This window comes from Manis javanica, chromosome 9 (genome assembly GCF_040802235.1).
Source record: "Manis javanica isolate MJ-LG chromosome 9, MJ_LKY, whole genome shotgun sequence".
Lineage (NCBI taxonomy): Eukaryota > Metazoa > Chordata > Mammalia > Pholidota > Manidae > Manis > Manis javanica.
In genome coordinates, this window is record NC_133164.1 from 89,956,485 (window position 1) to 89,979,223 (window position 22,739).

General features: G+C 40.5%; 1 protein-coding gene across 4 annotated transcripts in view; it reads left to right on the forward strand.

Annotated features, from left to right (window-relative positions):
• Window positions 1-22,739, forward strand: part of TTC39C (tetratricopeptide repeat domain 39C) — a 104,912-nt gene that overhangs the window by 45,679 nt on the left and 36,494 nt on the right. For 3 of the 4 annotated variants that reach the window (XM_073212906.1, XM_017646891.3, XM_073212905.1), the window contains 5 exons: window positions 8,201-8,249; window positions 9,938-10,066; window positions 12,324-12,438; window positions 15,850-16,204; window positions 17,934-18,102. In XM_073212906.1, the coding sequence (XP_073069007.1) occupies window positions 8,201-8,249; window positions 9,938-10,066; window positions 12,324-12,438; window positions 15,850-16,204; window positions 17,934-18,102 (817 nt within the window). Of the gene's footprint in view, window positions 1-8,200; window positions 8,250-9,937; window positions 10,067-12,323; window positions 12,439-15,849; window positions 16,205-17,933; window positions 18,103-22,739 lie in introns of those variants that run through there. The other variant, XM_073212907.1, reaches the window with a different exon arrangement.

A 22,739-nucleotide genomic window follows, 5' to 3' on the forward strand; every position in this document is an offset into this window, starting at 1 on the left:
CGCCCTGCCTCCCTAGCACCGGGGTCCCTGTCCCTTCAAGGCTTCCAAAAAGCACTCGCCAAAAAGAGAGAAAAAAAGGGGAAAAACACGCGATTTCTTCCGTCCTCAGGTGCCGGTCTCAGGCACCCACCCACCGGTCCCACAGGGAAAAACGCAGGATATTCTTTGTCCTCAGGTGCCGGTCCCAGGCACCCGCTCACCAGTCCCGCCGCCCTGCCTCCCTAGCACCGGGGTCCCTGTCCCTTTTAGGCTTCCAAAAAGCACTCGCAGAAAAGGAAAAAAAAAAAGGGGAAAAACGCGCGATTTCCTCTGTCCTCAAGTGCCGGTCTCAGGCACCCGCCCACCGGTCCCGCAGGGAAAAACGTGGGATATTCTTTGTTCTCAGGCGCCGGTCCCAGGCACCCGCTCACCAGTCCCGCCACCCTGCCTCCCTAGCACTGGGGTCCCCGTCCCTTCAAGGCTTCCAAAAAGCGCTCGCCAAAAAGAGAGAAAAAGAAAAAAAAAAAGGAAAAACGCGCGACCTCCTCCGTCCTCAGTCACTGGTCTCAGGCACCCGCCCGCCGGTCCCGCAGGGAGAAACGCGGGATATTCTTTGTCCTCCGGCGCCGTTCCCAGGCACCTGCTCACCGGTCCCGCCACCCTGCCTCCCCAGCAACGGGGGTCCGTCCCTCTAAGGCTTCCAAAAAGCGCTCGCCAAGAAAAAAAAAAAAACCCCTCCGGTTTCTCTCCACCCGCCGGGAGCCGGGGGGAGGGGCGCTCGGGTCCCGCCGGGCCGGGGCTTGTATCTTACCCCCTTCGCAAGGCGCTGGTTCCTTGCAGGTGTGGATGTGGTCTGGATGTTGTCCTGTGTCCTGTGGTCTCTATTTTAGGAAGATTTTTCTTTGTTATATTTTCATAGCTCTATGTGTTTTTGGGAGGAGATTTCCACTGCTCTACTCACGCCGCCATCCTGGCTCCGCCTCCTATATGTTTGTTTTTTAACTTTTTATTCTGAAAAATATCCTGCATCTCCCAAAGTATGTAGAATATTTTAATCAATTCTCATGTTTCAGTCAGCCAGTATCAATAATTATCACCATGGCTAACCTTGTTTTACCTATACTTCCTCTCAGCTTTAATCTTCTCACCTCAAATTATTTTTTAACCAAATCCCAGTCATCATTTCATCTGTAAATAATTTCATATATACCTCTAAAAATACAGCCATAGTACTGTTGCCACACCAAAACCAAAAATTAATACTAAACTCTTCATAAAATCAAGTACCCATCAATGATCATTTGATTTACTTTTTTTGTCTTTTTAGCTTTTTTCTTCACAAGGAAAAACTTACAGCAAAGAATGTATATATACGTAAACATCATAGGATAACTTCTTACACCCAGATAAAGTTATAGGATATTTCCAACATTCCAACATCCTTCCCTGGGCTCCTTCGCAGTTGATAGCCTTCAAAGGTACCCCTGTTCTGACCTCTGTCATCATTAGAGGTCAGAATAGTGGTTTGGAACTTGATATAAGTGGAGTCATTCATTATATGTACTCTTGTGTGTCTGGCTTCTTTCACTCAACATTATGTCTATGAGATTAATTTATGTTACTGCATTTAGCAGTAGTTCTTTTTCATAGCTGTGAACTGTTGCATTGAATGAATATGCTGCCATTGTTTGATCCATTCTACTGTGGATGGACATTTCCATAGTTTTCAGTTTGAGGCTCCTGTGAACACTACTACTGTTAACATACCATCCATGTTTGGGGGACATAATAATTCATCTGTGTTGCGCATATATACCCAGGAATGAAGTTCCTGGACCACATAGTAGGTATATGTTTAGCTGTAGTAGATATTGCTAAGCAATGCATGAGAGTTCCAGTTCGCCACATTTTCATTAGCACTTGGTATTGTTAGTCCTTATAAGTACGGCCAATCTGATGAGAATATAGTGAGTGGTATCTCATTGTGGTTTTAATTTGTGTTTCCCTCATAAGGAATGCATTTTGGCACTTTTTAATATGCTTATTTGGATATCCTCTTTGGTGAAGTGCCTATTCAAGACTAATGCCCATTTTTTCCTGGGTTGTCAGTCATTTTTACTGATTCATAGACTTTCTTTACATATTCTGGAAATGAGCTCTCTGCTGGATACATATTTTGCAAGTATCTTCTCCTTGTCTGTCATTTGCCTTTTTCAGTCTCTTATGAGTGAACAGAAAATCGTAATTAAGTTTTGATATAGGGTGTTGTAGGCCTCTGGCATTATTGTTCTTCAAATTTGATTTGCCTATGCTAAGTATTTTGCTTTTCCATATAGGTTTTAGAATCTACTTTTCAGCACACATACACCCACCCAGGGATTTTGCTTGGGGTTACATTGAAACAGTAGTTCAGTGTAAGATAAATAAACATTTTAGCTTTACTCTGTTCAGCCTCTCAGTGCCTAAGATTGTTGTCTGTTTATTTTGATTAGTGGTTCACAGCCAGGGTCGATTCTGCCCCCAGAGGACTTTGTCTGGAGATGTTTTGGTTGCCCCACTTCTGGGGAGGGTGGCTCTGTGCCGATGGTGTCTTGTAGGTAGAGGACAGGGTGGGTTGCTCCATAACCTGCAGCATATAGGATGGCCCCACAACAAAGAATTACCTGTCCTGTCCTGTTGAGAAACCCTGATTTAGGGCCTTCATTTTTCTTAGTGATGTTTTGAATTTTTAATGTAGCAGTGTTACACATCTTTGTTAGATTTATCTTTAGATGATATGCTGGTGCTATCATCAATGATTAATTGTCACTTTCTAACTGTTGCTAGTGTGTGTATGTATGTATGTGTTTCTATGTGTATGTATATATATTTTATGTCTTATATGTGTCTTTATGTGTCTCTGTTGTTCGGATGCCTTTTATTTTAGAGATTCCCTTTCAGCCTCTTTTTTCCCCCATATATGTTTTTATTGTTGAGGAAACTAGGATCTTTGTCCTATAGAATTTCCCCAGCTTTGGATGTTGCTGGTCGTATTAGCATGATGGTATTTAATATGTTCCCCTGTCTTTATGATCATTGCCTATATCCATTAATTCATTAGGGGCTGCAAAGCAAGAGATTCTGAATCTATCATTTGCTGTTCATTTATTAGCCCAGGATAGTTTTATAAAGACACCTCCCCAACCCCAAACTAATTGGCTACTCTGAGTTCATAGAGAAAAGAAAGGGTAAATGCTTATTCTTTCCATCTTCATCAGTTTTCAAAATAATGAGTTGGTTCCCTAGCATCTGCCATAGGCAACCAGTGAGGTATTTTGTTTTTAATTAAAAGCGTCATTATGAATTTATGATTTTAAACATTTGATATTTGAATCCATTGTTGTTTTTACCCTCATTAGTGATCAAATTGTTCCATGTTAGGCTAGTGGGAGCCTCTTATAGAGCATAATAGTTTTTAAGACTTCCTTGCTTTCTGCTATACCCCCAAGCTTTTCTGGAACATTTCTTGTCGTGACCTGGAGCCAGGCATTTCTTTAAGGAGCTGTGGTCTCTCTCAATGCCTTTAAAGAGGGTGCTAGACATGCTCAGTGCTACCGGGTGGTTATCATTTCTAGGCTTTTTCAGCAGACAGACTTAGGAAACATGTATTTTTTTAAAATATGAGAATACAATGAGTTTCATTTATTTATCCGGGTCCCATTCTAGACTATAAGATTTTTAATTCATTCTCTTCTCTAAGAACAACATTCTACTGTGGATGGACATTTCCATAGTTTTCAGTTTGAGGCTACTGTGAACACTACTACTGTTAACATACCATCCATGTTTGGGGGTCCTGGGTCTCAACAAACACCAACATACCTATGCTATGCATTGTTTGACACAAACTGCACACCCAGCAGACTTAGAATAACAGTATCACCTGATTAGGAAGAAGATGATTACTGAAAACAAATGTAATTTTTTTTGCCATCTCTTGGGGTTTGTTTTTGAGGGTATTTACTAATAGGAATGTATGTCGAATTTCTGTGTTTTAAAGTCATTGAAATAGTTCTGTTCTGTGTGGTTATTTTACCAATTGGATTTGCATTTAGGTACGTTTAATTCATTTTACTTCTTATTTCTAGGGATTGCATTAAATTTAATGGGATTATTACGATGTATAATATTTATATGGTTACAAAGTCAAATTTACAAAACAAAGTATATACAAATAAGCTTTGTTTCTATCCTTGTTTTTTCTTCCCTGTTCCCTTGCTTACCTTACAGGTGTCCATTTTTTTTTTATTTATGAGTTATTGTGATATAATGAGTTGTAAGAAACATATATGTGGTCATTCAGATGACCACATATATATTTCCCAGGTGTATTTGGTCTTCATCCACAGTTCCTGAAAACACTGCAGAGCCTGAAAGGTGAAATGGCTGTCTGAGCCTGTTATGGAGAGACTTTTGGACCCCACCCATGGGCCGGGGCTGGAGGCTGAATCAGCCAGTGGCCGATGACCAATTATGACTATGCAATGAAGCCTCACCAAACCCTGAGAAGCCATGTTGCGTTCTGTCGGACCCTGCTTCTCTGTGGGAGAGAGCTTCCATGCCTGGGGAACCAGAAAGCTTCCACGGGCCATCCAGCTGGTCCCCAAGCTCCATGAGGATAGAACTCCTTTACGTGGGACCCCGCCCTGTGTATTTCTTCCTTTGGCTGTTAACTTGTGTCCTTTATGGTGTCCTTTATTAAACTGGGAAACGAGTGTTTTTCTGAGTTCTGTGAGCTGCTCTAGCAATTTGATTGAACCTCAGGGGAGGTGGTGGGAACCCAGTCAGTAGCCAGTGGGTCAGAAGCACAGGTAACTGCCTGGGACTTGTGCCCGGGGTCTGGAGTTGGGGCTGGAGGGCAGTCTTAGAGGCCAGAGCCCTTAACCTGGGGAATCTGGTGACGTCTATGGGCAGTGATCAGAATTGAGTTGAGTTCTGGGGCACCTTGCTGGTGTTTGAGAATTGCCTGGTGGTATGTGTGTGGGAAGACGCCTGCACACATGCACTCAAATTGGGTCTGGGAACCAGAAAGGATTTGTATTACAGCAGTGTGTAAATAATAATGTTGTTGTATATGAAAACATACAGTTATCCTACCGTTGTTTTTTCAATATTAGCAAATATGTGTATATTTTTATCATCCCTTGTGTTGAATAAGTGAGGTTTTTGCTATGTGGTCTATTTCACTTGTGTCCACATCCTTTTTTATGTGTCTTCTGTTATTTAGAAAGGTTTGTATTTTGGTCTAAGGCTATCTTTATTCTCAGCCTTTACATGATGCCCTCCTCCCCTTGTGTTTTGGTCACTGGTTATTGGTTCCCCATATGAGCTGACTGAAGTGAGCCAGGCGCCTCCTCCTCCTCCCATCCTAGTACCAATTTTGAAGTTATTATCCTACTCTCTACGAGCATTTGCAAACCTCCAAAATGGAAAAAAAAGCTTTATGTAGAAACACATTTGTGGGCCAAGATTGATTAAGATGGTGTAAATTAATGTCAGATCACTTGAATTATGTTGAGTTAAAAAGTCAAGTGAACCAAACAAGTGAACCTCGTTAGATGAAGCTCTTCCACACCCAGTGATGAGCAGCATAGGAGAGTTCATTATCGAGAGTCTTGTGCCCACAAGCTGTGGAGTTTAGAGAGACAGTATTTAAGGAAGGAAGATCATTTCCACTGGGCTGGTTGTCCACTTAAATGACAAGATGGTCTGTGAAGTACCAAAGGATAGACTAAGGTACCATGAATAATTAAGAGCTTCGGCGCTCAGGAACCTAATTTTAGTCCAGAACAGGAAGCTCATGTATTAACACTAGGCCCTAGTTTCAGTTTCTTTTATTTCTCAAATGTGGTTAACATGTCAGCAAGGAAAGGGGAAAAAGGGAGAAAGCCATGCTCATCAGCAGTTGATTGAAATGTCTGTTCCTGAAAGGCAGAGTTCTATATCATTTCTTCACTGATTCGTACTTGGTGAATGCCTGCTGTGTGTGAGGCATGATGATGGGGGATAAGAGGCAGAAAATAGCATTCTAGAGAGGACACTGATACACAAACCAAATTACATAGGAGGTTGGGAGCCTCTAATGTCTGTCCGTGTAGACCTGCGGAATGGGAAAACCAACATGTTCTGTGCAGAGTGTAGGATGACAAAGATGTTAAGAGTGCTGTTGGGTGTGAGCACTAGTGGGAAATACTTTGCCAGTGAGTTGACCTGATTTTTTTCCTGTAGGCTATCCTACTAAGTGGGCGTAAAAAAGCTATTGTTCATTGTGGAATGCGAGTGGGTTCCAAGTAAGCAGAAAAACAATGTAGTAGAAGTTAACATTCTAAGTAGTTCTTAACACCCCTCCCTCCCTCTCACACACATACACATACTTTGTACTTCAAGAGGAAAATGGATCTGTGTACCATTTGACTCAGCGATTCTGTCTAGCAGTTTATCCCAAGAATGTATTTGGACTTGCCTGCAAAGGTATATGTACAAAAATGTTCATCTGAGCATTGGGTACATGTATGTCTGTGCATTTACATATATACATGTAATGTGTGTGTTCTCCCATACTTCCCCACCCCCTCACACACTAGGGACACAAATTCAACTTCCCATAGAGGATTGAATAAATACATTGTTTTTGCCCTTTGTATAATGACCATATATTATTTATATAATAAAAAAATCAGTAATTTTTTTTATTTAGAAAGGCAGTTATAATGTGTGATGCCTTTTAGTGCAATCTATAGAAATTTGGGTTGTGTACTGGTGGTGAATTTGAAGCAGAATGTTTTTATTCTTGTGTTCTTTAAATTGAGTTGGTGGTAATTTGCTTGGGCTTCATTTTTGGCTTGCAGGTATAACTGGACAGTAAATGTATTAAGTGGGGGAACGACTGACTCTAGGGAGGCATTCTTAAAGTTCTTTGGGTGGCATGAGTTTGTGAGGTCTGGCTCAGTGGTAAAATGCTTTGATCTACTCTAAAAATGATGCTCATTTTCTATGTGTAAAATTTTGAACATGTTTTGCATTAAAAAATTGTTTTTATTTTGATATCGTTAATGTACAATTACTTGAACAACGTTATGGTTACTAGACTCCCCCTATTATCAAGTCCTCCCCACATACCCCATTACAGTCACTGTCCATCAGTGTAGTAAGATGCTATAGAATCATTACTTGTCTTCTCTGTATATACTGCCTTTCCTGGGCACCCTCCCCCCACCCCGTGACATTATGTGTGCTAATTGTAATGCCCCCTTTCCCTCTTATCCCTCCCTTCCTACCCACTCTTCCCAGTCCCTTTCCCTTTGGTAACTGTTAGTCCATTCTTGGGTTCTGTGAGTCTGCTGTTTTGTTCCTTCAGTTTTTGCTTTGTTCTTATACTCCACAGATGAGTGAAATCATTTGGTACTTGTCTTTCTCCGCCTGGCTTATTTCACTGAGCATAATACCCTCTAGCTCCATCCATGTTGTTGCGAATGGTAGGATTTGTTTTCTTCTTATGGCTGAATAATATTCCATTGTGTATATATACCACATCTTCTTTATTCATTCATCTACTGATGAACACGTAGGTTGCCTCCATTTCTTGGCTATTGTAAATAGTGCTGTGATAAACATAGGGGTGCATATGTCTTTTTCAAACTGAGCTGCTGCATTCTTAGGGTAAAGTCCTAGAAGTAGAATTCCTGGGTCAAATGGTATTTCTATTTTGAGTTTTTTGAGGAACCTCCATACTGCATTCCACAATGGTTGAACTAATTTACATTCCCATCTGCAGTGTAGGGGGGTTCCCTTTTCTCCACATCCTCACCAACATTTGTTGTTGTTTGTCTTTTGGATGTTAGCCATCCTGACTGATGTGAGGTTATCATGTTTTGCATTTTAAAAATGAATACTACTCATCTTCCTTTGGCCATGTGTTTGTAGATGTCAGATCTGTTCCTAAGGCAACCTCTGTTCATATCTGACTTTCTGGTTGGCCTTCCTTTGAAGACTCAGAGGCAGATTCTATCCTGGCAGATGGACTAGTGAACCTCCTTGCCTCTCAGACTTTCTTTTAAGGGCAATTTGATTGGCTTGGAGACCTTAACGTCTTCTATCCACTTGTTAGGAATATATGGTGATCCTGATTTTTCAAATATTTATAAAATTTTCAACAAAAATAACTGTTTTGTTTCCTTGACAGAAATCACAGCCCGTTAATGAGTTTTGGAGCCAGTTTTGTCAGTTTTTTGGTAAGTTGATATGGGGAGAGGTATTGGCATGAAGGAAAGTAGTAGCCACTGGCTGCATAGGTACAGATCTTTTAGAGTTTAAACTGGAGTAAGACTTTTGCCTATTAACCAACACCTATTAGATACCCTGTCTTCCCTTATTTTAAAAATAAATTTTTAGACCTTTTTCCCAGCCAAAATCCTTCTTAAAATACATGTAATTAAATTGAAAGACCTTTAAAAAATTAATACTGCATTAGAGTTAAAAAAAAGGAAAAAAAGTCAGACTTCGGATAGTAAGTTTGTTCTAAAGCTGTTGAATAAATATGGACAGGAAGACAAATTAATGGAGCTAGTCTGTCAGTTACTATTATATTTCCAAATATTACTTTATAGGAATTGAGGGAGCAGGTAGCAGTTGGGTTTTAAGTAAATTGGCAATGTAGGAAATTGCATGCTCTTATTTTTCAGAAACACTTAAAACATCAACAAATACTTTGAAACACATAATTTTAAAAAAAACTACCATAGAATTGTGTAAGAGCAAAAAAGAAATAGTCTTGTGTATAGACGGAGCAAAGTAAAATGGAGGAAGACTCCAGATTTAGAAAGATAATTAATAACAAATGGTCTGGTCGTGCGCAGCCTGGCAGTCCCCAGCTACAGGCGGCTGGCTGGCTTCTCGTAACATGGGTTTTCATTCATGCCCTTAATTTCCTCTTACTGCTAGGTAATACAACAACATTTTTAAGGCCTGTTTGCAAGGAGGCATAGTTCCTGACTTTAGGGAAGGTAGTACTTGGTGGGGATTGTAACATGTGTACCCCCAGAACTGCAAGGGCTAAGAGGGAGGCACAGCCAAAGGCTTGGCCGGTTAGAGGAGGTAGCAGGTAGGCAGGGTTGAGAAAAGTGTGGTAGGGGGCGGGGGTGCTGGGCAAAGGCAGCTGTGGTCTGGTTTGCCTAGAATCGAAAAAGTAAGTTGTATTCATACTGTAGAGTCCGAGAATGCCAGTGGAGCTTGTGAGATGTGATAGGGATGGAGGGCTAGATACGTGAGTTTGCTGCGTCTGTCCAAGAACCAGGCGTCCTGTCTCTGCCCCATACCCCATTCATCTCAGAAACCTCAGTACAACTAAGTGAAAGTAGCAGGTTTTCAGCAGAGCAGGGATGGTGCTTACCCAGTCAAATGTGGCCTCAAAAAATGTACCAGGATCAGGTACCTGGAAACAAGCTCTCAGTGGGGTTGTTCACCACGGACAATATAAAATGAGTTCCTTATAAGTGCACCCATTGGAATTCTTGTCCCTGAAAAGACTGATTTTCAGAGAGCGCCGATGGCTTATGTTTCATTAGCTTTTCTGCAGTACTTGATTGAGCAAGGGATACTATTATATAAACTGAATGAAGTGGACCAATCAGAAAATATACAGGGTTCTTGGTATTGTGTGTAATAACACACACAAGAGGACAGTAACTGCACAATCATTTATTACCATATATTTCTTTCATGCTGGTGTAATATATGTTCTTTCTATTTGAGATTATAGCTCTTTTAAATGAATAGGGTGTGCTGTAGTATTCTAATTCTTTTATGGCAATGGATAATTTAAATAGTTTTCTTCCCCTTAGTTTGGAGTTTTGTTGTAATAAATTGGCCTAAACTTCCAGAAACTTACTAATTCATTCTTTCCTTATTTCTTTCTTGTAAGAATGCCATGATGACATTTGAGGAAGAAAAAATGCAGTTGGCATGTGATGACTTAAAAACTACAGAGAAGCTGTGTGAAAGTGAAGAGGCTGGAGTAATCGAAACAATCAAGAACAAAATTAAGAAGAATGTAAGCACTCTTTCTCTAGGTGATGAACTGTGTGCCACTTACTTAGAACATTGCTCTTTTACTTGGTTTTGGTGTTTAGAATAGGACTGAAAGCATAAATGTTTCTTACGGTTTTTGAGTAATAAAAAGTGTTTCTTAAAACAACAGAAGCCCCTTCAGTCATTAGGGCCATTCACTGGATGTTCTTTTGTTATCTTAAAATTGTCATCTTCCATAATGGGCCATGTGGCAAGGGCTTTGGTAATGAGGCTTTTGTATGAATAATCCAGATACGTTGTACTGTGGCCTAATTCAGGAATTCAACTGCTCACGTCCTTTTTCCTTGGCCTCACCAGCCTTCCGTTACTAATGAAGTCACAATAACATTGTAATTCACTTTCTGAATTTGCTTTCATCTTTCAAGGCAAAGTACTAGGCTTTGGAGAGGCATCCTCCTACCTCTGGTATTTCTGGAGTGCCCTGGAGTCTCACACATGTCACATATTTAGCTGACACCTCGTCGGTTGGTCATAGTCAGCAAGAGCCACCTGCCTTTTCTGCTCCTTCGTGTCAGTCCAGTTTGCTTCACCTCTGCCCCTGGTTGTGGTGTGGCACCCTGGATGGGCCTCTTCCTGACACTCCAGAAGGGCCACAGTTGGCCTTGATTCCTCTCTCTCCAACCCCTCCATTCGGTCAGTGACCAAGTCCTGTTGCCTGTTTTTCTTAAATACCTCCCGAATTCATCTTCTCTCCATCCTCTGCCATTTCCCTAGGCCAGCTGCCATCTCCATGTACTTAAGACAACCCTCACTGGCATTTCTGCCTCCAGTCTAGTCTTTAATTAATTCTTCACAATACAACTGCTAAATTGCAAATAATGTGTAGCTGGTTTCATTTCCAGTGTCCCCACCCCTGGCCATTGCCATTACAGTAAAGTTCAAACTCCTTAATGTGGCTCATTGGCATTTACTTTTCCTCTGCCTAGAACATTCTCCCACCTCTTGACCTGGTTCCTACTCATTCTTTAGTTCTTCCTAGGTGTCATTTTCTCCAACTCTTGCCTGAGCCCCAGGCCCTGGTGAGTCTGCCTGCTCCTTGTTCCCATGGTTTTCTGTGCTTAGCCATCAGAGCACTTGCTGCATTACATGGTAGTAAGTAAATGAATTCCCTCATTAGGCGGTAAGCTTATTTACATGTCTATCCTCTGTATCTAATACCACGCCCAGCACATAGGTTAATAATTAACATTGGTAATGGGGCCTTGCATTCTAAGAAGAATTTTCACTTATAGTGCCTCATTAGCTCTGCCACCAACCCTGCATGGTGGATGTTCTCACAAAGAGACAGAAGCATCAGGAGGCTGACATTTGCCTAAACAAACAGAGTAATGAGTTCTGGGTGTAGATTTGGAGCAACAGTGACCATGAGGGATTATGTTAATCTGGAAAACAGGGAAACAGGTCATTCTGTTGTCCATACTATGTACACCATCGTCATGTTTGCAAAAATCTTATCATTTTTCATACCATTGTAAAAGCATATGAAAACAATTTGGTTTATTTTGTTCAAGTTTACATTGTATTAAGAATGCAGTGTTCTATTTCAGTGATTTTTTTTTTTCACTTAGAAACGTTCTTTATGATAAAGATCAACATTTTATAAGATGTGGGGCTTTCTGGTTGTCCTTTTTGCTTATTTTATACAGGTAGTCACCGTAGAAGTACGACTTCAATTTCAAGTTCAGTCTGTGGGTCATTCAAAGCTAGTTTTTAATTCCAGTGTGTTTTCCCCTTAACTGAAATGTAATCAGTTTTCGACCCTCACATCTCAGTTGTGTGCCCCAAAAGTACGAATGCTCTATTAGTCCTACCTGAGAGAAGATGGCTGCAAATCAGCTTTCAAGTTTTCTACTTTGGGGGATGTTTTGTACCTATTATGATTTTTTATTTTGGATAAGCAAGAACTGTTTAAAAAAAGGTAAAACTCTGAAGTTCTGTGTTGGCTTCTGGGTTCCCCTGAACTCACACTTTATTACCTGGAGTATTTGTTTCTGAGTTACAGTGCTCTTGAGCGTTGTCTTATTAAGAAAACAAAGCCATATCTAATGGGAATATAGAACTGCCAGGCTCATAGTATAAATTCAGTTGTGGCTTTCAGTGCCTGCCCTGTTTTACAGCTCCTATGTGAAATCATATTGCACAGTAAAGAAATAGGTGTTTGGAAGGAGTATTGTTCTTCAGTTTGAGTTATCGTTATGTACTTTGTTTCCATCAAACAGGTTGATGTCCGAAAGTCCACCCCCTCTATGGTTGATCGGCTTCAAAGGCAGATAATCATAGCTGACTGTCAAGTTTACCTGGCTGTGCTCTCATTTGTAAAACAAGAATTGTCAGGTAAGCTGAAGCATTGTTGTTAATGGCTTTCAAAATTCAGTGGACACATTGGTGATATATTTTATTTAGAATGCCTCATATTTCATTCAGTCTTTGAAAATATGTGGCGCCTCTTTGGAGGCATGATACTGATTTATTACTTGGGAAATTGAAACCACAAGTGCTTAATGTACATTCAGTAGAATAATTTTAGTCCCAAAGTCTGTATTTCATCTTTGTGTCTCAAGATAATTCTGTCATAATTAGAGAAATTGTCAATGCTATATGTATAAATATATATAAATAGATAATACTTTTTCTTTGGGGGAATCAAGTTGTGATAATAACCTTTAATGAGAAATATAACTGGTTCAAATTTGAGTTTCTCAGTAAATTATTACTGAAGGCTTGAACATGTGCTAAACATATCCTAATATATTTGAATGACCTATATTTTAACAAACTTTAGTGAGTGTCACAAACTAATTTCTTAAGTAGTTTGTCTAAGACAAATGTTTTCCAGAATTTTGTAGCTTTAGTATCTGGCGTCTCTAATAGTTTGAATATAAGACTGTGTCTAACATTAACACTAATTCTTCTACTTATGTGGTTATTTGTCTCTGGGATACAAACAACAGAAACTTGCTTCTTTGGTAGATAGGATTTACTTGAAAAAAATGAAAATTCAAAAGGGAAATTAACTAAAATACAGTCAGAAAAAATGTTTTCTCCCAAACTTAAATGAAGAAGGATATATTGCTACTAAGTTATCACATACACTTTTATTTCTAGACTACCAGAAACTAGTTTTTCCCACCCTTTTCTCCCTCTCTGTCATACTTGAGGATGTTTTGTTTCTGTCTGGCCCAAGTCAGAAGTAGAATATAATTATTTATTTTGACCCCCAAAATTTGGACTGCCTGAAATTCATCCTTCTTTTTAAGTTTGTTCTGTGATTGTACTCTTGCCTTTTGCTTTGGTTCTGTTACTTCTTTTTTCTCTTTAATCCTCACCTCAGGACTCCGCTAATACTTACATGGTAGAGGGCTCATCACTTGAGTGAAATTTCTATAATGCAGTAATATAAAATCCCTCATTGGAAGCTCCACATGATGAATATATAAAAGCAATGGAGCTGTCAGACCTCTTGGGTTAAGACAGGAGCTCTGGTGTTTGCTGTGATCTTTACTCCTGTTTCTGGACAATCAAGGGCTTTCTTAAGCAGCTAATTTTAGCCATTATGGAAATTTCTGTTGAGAGGATAAATCAAATGTAGTAAAATATTTGGAGAATCAGGGTAAAGGGTATCTGAGAATTCTTTGTATTAATCTGGCACCTTTTATGTAAGTCTAAAAGCATATCAAAATTTTAAAAGTGAATATATCTGTCCTTCATTTGTTCATTCATTGATATGCTCCATAATTATTTATTGAGTGGATCAGTGTGCTAAGCACTGCGTTATGTGAGCAAACAGTGGCCATGCTCCCTGCCCTCATGGAATTTAGAATCATCAGTTAGTACTTTTTATTTTTTAAATTATTCTGATTAAAAACTATTAAATATTTTTATAGAATATTTGGAAAATACAGAAAAAAAGTAAGGCAAGAAAGCAAGTAATCTCTACCACTTGGGAAAAAATCACTATCACTAATGTATTTTATGTTTCTCTATATTTCTTTTACAAAATTGAATCTATAGTGCTTTGCATCCTAATTTACCCTCTTAGATAATATTTTACGTATTTTCTGTATAACTTAGCTTCAAAATATAACTATAGTAACATATTAGTTTATCATATGAATGTACCATAATCTAACCAGTTCCTCTTGGACATTCAGGTGTTCTTCGCATTGCTTTTATTAATGAGGCCAATGTATTTCTTTAAAAATTACCATCATGGCCTTTACCCCATTCTCCTAATAGGTTGATGTAATCAATTATTTAATCCTGTTCAGCATAGATTTTTTTAACACTCTTGGTTCTTCCTGAAGGCATATCATTTATTGAATGTGATACTGAAATTCTGGAAACATGAAAACCTCAGGTTCGAAGAGGTGTATGTAGTGATCATTTGCTTTGTGAGTAGCTCAATGTTTCATACAAGCAAGCATAACCAAAAATGTGCTTCATTTGCCTTTCAGGAACCCACTGGGTTATTAAACTATAAAAACTTGATTTCTTTATTGGGATCCATTTCTTAGAAAATTTTTTAATGGGTAATCTTTGTAGAACAGACCTTGTTGGGAATGTGTGTTGTAGATGGCCCTCACTCACCCCTCGAGCAGGTAACACCAAAGGGGGTGGGGGCACAATATTGGTGCCATCTTGGTAACAGTGCCGAGTGAAAAAGCTCTTCTGCAGTTATGAGAGAACTATTTCACAGCAAATTCCCCACAGAAGACGTTTTTTCAAACATGTGATGGTGCTCTCAGACAAGCACAGGTAATGTGACTCCCCCTTCCCTTCCTTCTCAGAAGGTGAACATGTTCATGGATGGAGAGGTGAGGCAGGACTCACAGGCTTGGGTGAGAGTAGCCTGTGGGGCACACAGCGGGGTAAATCCCATGTCTTACGTCTTCTTTGTGGCCCATATTCTCAAGAGGGACAGTGTTAAGGAAAGTTGACCCAAAGGGGACGAATGGCAGCAACTTACAAAATAACAGTTTTTCCCTCTGCTGGGAAGTAGTTTCTTCTTTGTCACCCTCTTTCACTGGGTCTCTAGGCTGGTGCAGTGGGTGAGCACTATGATTTCCTACTGGAGAAGCTACCCGAGCGAGTGGTGAAGCCACACAATAGGCCTTAGGTAGAGCAAATGGCGGACTCTGCATTTCTGCAGTGGACACTAATGACTTTGTCGTTACTAAACCAGCCGCTTGTTCACCCAACAGTTTTGTTTGCTTGTTGTATTTTTTGGCAAGTTGCCATGATTAGTGCATGGCTACAAACTTAGCAGAGAATTAGAATTTGCTCTGGAGGAGTGTAACTCAGAGTGATCGATGTTAAGAGTTGTAAGAGAAGTTTATCAGGAAAGCGCAACAATAGTGCAGAGGTGCGGTGGAGATTCATGTTTCGCAGAGCACGGGAAGGAAAGTCCTATCCACTGATGCCTAGTGTGCTCGCATTAATTCGTTCATGCTTTCATCCCATATATATTATGTACTGTGCCCTAGCTCCTGGGTGAGCAGCTTGGCACACAGCCAACAAAAGATACGGCGTTCTCGCCCAGCGGTCATCCAGCATAGTAAAAAAGAAACAGCAAATGAAGAATAAGCCCTGCAAAGAAAGCAACCTGCAATAGATGATGTTTTTTATAGTTTTTTTTTTAGCATTTTGCCTGAATTTCAGGTGATTCTGCAAAATCCTTTATCATTCATATAGGAAATTGTGTTGAATGCTTATTTTTTTCATGCTTTTCTCCCCTTCCCTTTATAGCATATATAAAAGGTGGGTGGATCCTCAGGAAAGCCTGGAAGATCTACAACAAATGCTATCTGGACATCAATGCCCTCCAGGAGCTGTATCAGAAGAAGCTAACTGAAGAGCCGTTGACTTCTGACGCTGCAAATGATAATCACATTGTGGCTGAAGGGGTGTCTGAGGAATCTCTGAGCAGGCTGAAAGGTGCCGTGAGCTTTGGATATGGCCTTTTTCACCTTTGCATATCCATGGTGCCCCCCAACCTTCTCAAAATCATCAACCTGCTGGGTTTTCCTGGAGACCGCCTACAGGGGCTTTCTTCACTGATGTATGCAAGCGAAAGTAAGGACATGAAGGCCCCTTTAGCTACGTGAGTAGCTATATTGCAATGCTTTGGTAGATAATGTAGTGTTGAAAGTAAGTAACCAACAATGAGAGCCTTTAAAGGAAACTTCAGGTAAAATGCTTGATTAGTAGACACGCTGCCATCATGCCTTCTGTCTTTCAATGCAGTGCCAAGAATTGTGTTTTTCGGTGGTGTTTATAAGCTGACTTTAGAGAAGAGGGCATTGTTCTTAAGTCTCATGAGTCCTGTGTTTTCAACAGGGAAAGCAATCCTATTTTACAAACTCCAAGGATTTTTATAAGCAGTTTTGGTGACCCTAACCACAGTCACTGAGACTCACAATCCTGGTTTTTAAGGGATACAAATTTAATAAGCCTTTTCTGTGGTTCTGAACATTTTATTCTTGTAGAGAATCCTCATGTTGGATAATTTTCTTTGATTCTGGTTGGTTCATTGGTCTCTTGTATGTGGTTTGGATAGTTTGTGCTTGTCAACTAAACTGAGTTAAGTTCTCTTGTTCAGTCTAAGTGTAAATGACAATTATTTAGACGAGAGTATGGAGAAGCTCATGTAACTGTCCAGAGCATGGATTCACCCATTTCTCCATCAGTTAAAAAATGATGAGAGTTTTTTTTTCAATCTGGTGAACAGCTACCCTTTCTTTGCAATTTGAGTAATTTTACCAGACACTAGATGTCTTTTGACATTATACCACTTCTCAAACTTTTTCCAAAAAATGTTGATATCACAGAGAGGCTTAGTGAGCTTTGTTTCAACTCAGGACAATGTTGGGGAATTTGGATGTTCTCTCTTAATCAGTTGGTTGCTATTAAAAATATCATTAACTTTTCATTTAAAAAATATTTCTGCCTCCCCAAACTCATTAAACTATACAAACAGTGGTCCTTTATTCATTGAACTTAAAGACTTGTAACTCATGATAATTTGTCTATTCGTATCTTATTTTCTGAGAAAGGAGTGAATTGAATTAATAATGTAAATTAGCCTGATCTCCAGAAAAGAACCAAATTTATGAGCACGCTAGAAGCACTTATTTACATAAAAATATTTGATGTGTTGGTTAAACACTTTTGTCTGTTCATTAAAGCAGATCCCAGTGAATCTATTTTGTTTATCTAGTTTAACATGACATTTGTCTTGAAAGGATGTGTTTGAAGGGAATTTTAAGTAATTATTGGTTTGTTTTTAAATTGAACATGCTAAGGTCCTTTTCTATGGTCCTCTCACTTATTTTGGCCCAATTTAGTATAATTTGTGTCTGCTGTTCCCATATTTAAATTTGGATTCTGAGGCTTGCACACTGAGTCTTATGAACATGGGAGAAAATGTTTTCCTTTTGCAAAAAGTAATGTTTTATTATGAGGGGACAGTAAATTATTGGTAACTGGTTATTGTTTCTGATTTGCGCACTGATGAGTCAGTTACAGAATTCAGAGATTGCATCAGCTATAGCCTCAGCCATCCATCTAGAAGCCTCAGAAGAGCTACATGCCTCTGTCATCTTATTCTCTTCTTACCTGACAGAAGGGGGTATGCTGATTTAAGTATCATGCCAGAGCTGCAGCTTTCCAGATACTGATAGAATGGGGAAGATACTCTGATTTTACTTCTTCAAAGACTGCATAGTCAGCTTTTTGGAAGGAGCGTTTATCGGAGGAGCACATACTGATTTTTTAAAAAGCGGAAAACATTGTAAGTCTTTTGCTGAACACTTCTCTCCCTCTTCCTTCAGACTCGCTCTGCTCTGGTATCATACCGTAGTCCGCCCATTTTTTGCCTTGGATGGCAGTGATAATAAAGCAGGCCTGGATGAAGCAAAGGAAATTCTTCTCAAAAAAGAAGCTGCTTATCCAAATTCTTCCCTCTTTATGTTTTTCAAGGGACGCATACAACGATTAGAGGTACTGTGCCTTCTCCACCCATCTTTGTGAAACAAAGTCTTCTGTTGATCAAAGCTATAATTCTCACTTGGGGACTGGTGTCAAAATGAACCTGAACATCACAGGGCCCAGGGACACTTCATTCCTATGCCTTGCATTGTATCATTGCTACAGGAGCCCAGGATATTAGTCAAGTTACCTTCTGTGCAGGGGGTGTGGGTGAAACAGGGGGGAGAGTCCTCAGGAGGCAGGGGAGCATTAGCAAGTGTCTTAGTTGGAGAACACAAAAATCGAAATTTTTTTTCTTCTTTGGAATTACTAATGATCTATTTCTAAATTTTTCATCTTGGCTAACAATGGGTTTATACCCAAGTTAGGACCTGAAATGTGGAGGACAGCTTCAGCTTTGAAATAGTATTACTTTTTCATGTGCCTCATTTGCCAGGTTTATACCTGTGCTGTCCCATCTAGTCCTCACAGCAGCATCTGACATTGATACAAAATTGCCATCTACATTTTATAAAGAAGAGAGAGCATCGAGAGGGCTTCCAGTGACTTCACAAGTTCACCCAGCAGCAGAGCCCAGGTGGTCTCATTCCAGAAGCACAATGTGTCCTGGCCTTTGGAGGAGCTCTGCTGCCCCTCGCACCCCGCTTTTTTCAGAATGCTGGCTTGAGGGCATGAGGATTTGGAAAAAAAGTGAAATAGAAGAAGTCAGTCCTACAGTTGGCAGTTAGGCCAGGTGCTTCACCCGTCCCCTCACCAGCAGTTAGTTAGTAGCGGATCAGCGTGGGCTGTAACCTCTTCCTCTGTGCTAGGAGTCAGCGCCCAGCAAACCCCAGGAAGGATTTGGAAGCTTTTGGCCTTGGAATGCCTTCCTGAGCACAGGGATAATTTGTTCATCCGTGTTTCTGTGGCAGCGGAGTGTGTGTTACTTCCCGAATTATTCCTTTCCTTCACAAATACCTCCTTAAGGCTGAGGACTCCTCACCTTTACGTATGGAAGTTGTACTTCAGAGATTATACTAATAATTTGTAAGGAGGAGATAGTACAGAAAGCCCACCAGGATCTGAGTTACCTAAACCCATGTCCAAGTTATTTGGCTTCTCATTCTCTTGAAACCTTTTGTTGTGTTCAAGCTCACGAGCCTTCACTTATATCTCCAGTTTTTCTCTTGCTGTCTTGAAAACAGTTTGGATCTCCTGTGCAATCTGGTCTGTTTGCTAGTGTTCTTTTCTTTTAAGCTCAGGGTTATGGTTCTATATGTTGGGAGAGTCGTTCCATTTACTAAAGTTTCTCTACCCCCTTGGGTTTGTGGAAGAGGAAATAACACTGTAAAAAGAGATTTTAAATTGACTAAGCCTTCTCACTTCAGTGACCATCTCTGAAGCAGAAGTGGGTACGGGTAAGTGCTTTCCTACATGTACGTTTCTGAAAGGGCAGGCATTCCACATTTTGAATAACTGAACACGATGCTCCTGAGTTCAGTGTTCAACAAGGATTTGCTGACCGGAGAGGAGAGCCTGAAGTTTCCAGCTGTGTATAACACCCCCTATACGACACCATAGCATTAGGCGCTGGTAAGTGAATGCTCTGAGTTAGGTTTTGAAACTTTAAATAGAAAAGTAAAAGTAAGCATTTATTTTTTGCTGTGCTTTCCATTTTAATTCTTCACTTGAGAGGAAAAATGTTTGACTTTTAGCTGAAATAGTAACTTTTTCCCCCAAAACTTAATTTGGTGTGGTTTGTTCTGTGCCACGGTTCATTCCTGGTAGGGACTGAGTGAATTCTTAAAGTGGTTGTTCATTGTGTTTCGGGATGGTTCTAGAAATGGAGAAGTCACAGCACCATTGAAGGGCTTTCATAAATACTCTTTGGGGAGTACATAGTCAACACCATAGCTCTTAGCAGGCATTCCATCTCTTAGGGGAGAGAATTAGGATCTGAGTGTGGGTGGTGGATGTTGGAACTCCTTCACCACCAAGCAGCTTGCCCACTGAGCTGATACTTGGTGTTAAGAAAAAAGACTCAACGATCAATTCTGCTCTTGAATCATGAGCTATAGCCTGAGGGCCAAATGAAACCCGAGGATTGTTTTTGTCTAGCCCTTCCGAGAGGCTGAAGGGATTTTAGGGCTAACTTGAATTTTTATTGGTATGACCCTCAGGGTGCCCAGATATTAGCATTTCATGAGTCTTCCAAAGTAGCCGTGGAGGAAGCAATCGGAAGGTGGCTGCCTCATTTGCAGATGCGGAACTCTGCCCAGAGAGGCTGTGCGAGGGCTCTGTCTAAGGCTTGGTGTAGGACCTGTAAGGTCCCAGCTCAGTTTGTAAAAGCACACAGGGCTCAGTTGACGAATTGGCTTGCAAGGAGTGTTTTTTCTTTCAAGTATTTAGGTTAGAGACAGTGCCCCTTGATATCTCTATCAGCACTCACAGAACATGCTCGGGGCTCTAATTCAGGCAGGTGCATCGTAGGGCATCTTGTGACGCTGACACTTTCTCCAGTGATGCAGAATCTACAAAATTATTTGAACAGCTGCTGTGGTGCACGCTTGCTCCCATACAGGGTGACTGTGACGTATGGCGGGGAGTTCTCATTCTCAGGGACTTGTTATTTCCGTATTTCTAGGTCGTGGGCTTTCTCTTGAACTTCATGAGCAATGTTTTACATATGTTCCCCTTCCTTGTTCAGGACAGTTTGGAATCCATGTGGGATGGGTGATCTAAAGTATAGCCACCCACCCTCCCCACTGCCACCCCCCTGTATAACGCTTGCGGTCGAGCTGACTGGGCAGGGACATCCTGCGTCTGTGGTGGTACGCACCTCAGGCTGGTAGGCAGCCTCTGCTTTTGGGGACTACTGAGGCACAGATCTTGGCCAGACCACAGAATTTCCTTTACTCCCTACTACATGTCACATACTCCCACCCACTGCCAGGCTTTCCCACCCTTCTGAGCTGCCCTTACAACCTACCTATCCCTGTTGACTTCTCCCACGTGACTCATCATGTTGCTGCAAAGAATAAATGGGTTCACACAGTACTTAGCGTGGGATAAACGCCATCTAAGTAGTGTGTGATGGTTGTCATATTCTTACTGAATGCTTGTGCCAGGGAAAGAGGGTTATCAAATTCTCTAACACTTTTTTTCTCTTTTTAGGAGGAAGAACTTGCTTTGGTGTTGATAGGTGTCAGTAAAACTAGGCCCTGGTTGGCAAACTGGGGGGTGGTAGCTATGGGGCCCTCAGCCCTCCCCAGTGTCTGTGCTTCCTTTTCCCTGATTTCTAGCATACAAACAGCTCTTAGGAAGTTGACCCATGGGTTATAGGATAATATCAATTTGGGGTGTGAATTTTTGTATTTTTCATTAATTTTCACCCAGTTAAACTTATGGTGGTGACAAGTCCATTAGTAAGTATTTTTCTTGATTATTTTTAAAGTTTTGGGGATAAGTGTATATTTCAAGAGCCTACTTTTATTTCTCTCTAGTCTTTCTTTCCTCTGAACAGTGCATATTTGCACAACTTTCCTCCACTAAAGTTTTAACTATCTACTTAGTATGTTACATGCACATGTATTTGGTTTTATGTGTACAGCACATATTTTCGTATGCATACTTTATATGGTGTGACTAGTAATGAAATTGATTTTTAATACTAGTCTATTTATATGTTTCTAAATGCTCAAATATTTGAATGAATAAAAGTTGGTGAACATTCTAATGAGGTTGCTGTTATGTAAGCATTTTGAGAACTCCTTTATTTTGAAACTGTCTTTTGAGCTCCAATCCATACTTTTTGAATGTCCTGCAAGCTGGCATTTTAAAACTTTGGGTTTGGATTTTGGGAACAAAAGTCTGGGCCTAGCACAAGATTGGCTCTTCTTAGTATATACATGAATGACTGAATGACTAGATGAGTCTGTTGGCAGGAAGTCTGCTGATCAATGTGAGTGACGTTATTGCTTTGTTGAGAAAGGAGTTTGGTTCTGAAGGACTATCCGCTTTTCTGGTGTGACACTTGAACCTGCTTTTGAAGCTATTTCTAGAGAAGATGACACGATTGAAATAAGAGGACAGCTTCTTCAGGGAGGGTACAGTCAGATATTCCAATTCTGGCTTGCTGGCCCATGATGTGACTCTAAAGAAATGAATTAAATAAATTTAAATGATGTAAAAAGCAGCTGGATGTAAATGAAGTCTCTGCTCACTGCTGGGAGTACTGACATGAGATGAGAAGGCATGAGCCACACAAGCTCAGCCCGGTAGGCACGTTTCCATAATTTCACGTCAAACAGTTACAATCACAGTCCTACTTCATGAGGATACAGTGGAAGCTTGTGCCAGGCCTACAGGCCACACGGAAGAAGTTAGAGTAAGTGAGTGACTGAGTGAGTGACTGAGTGAGTGACTGAGTGAGTGAGTGAGTGTATGCATGCATGTGTATCCATCCTTACCATCTTTCTCTTATTCGTAGCTGCCTTGTTTGTTCTATCTGAAAACACATCCTTCTTGCTGACTTGTCTGCCCTTCTGTGTTACACTTCCTCCCCCCTCCCCTTCCTTCTGAAAAAGGTCTGTGCTAGAATGTGGTCTCCTTTCCCTGGGAACAGTGTCTGTAGGAACTGCTTTGACGGTTGACCTTGCTGTACCATATCC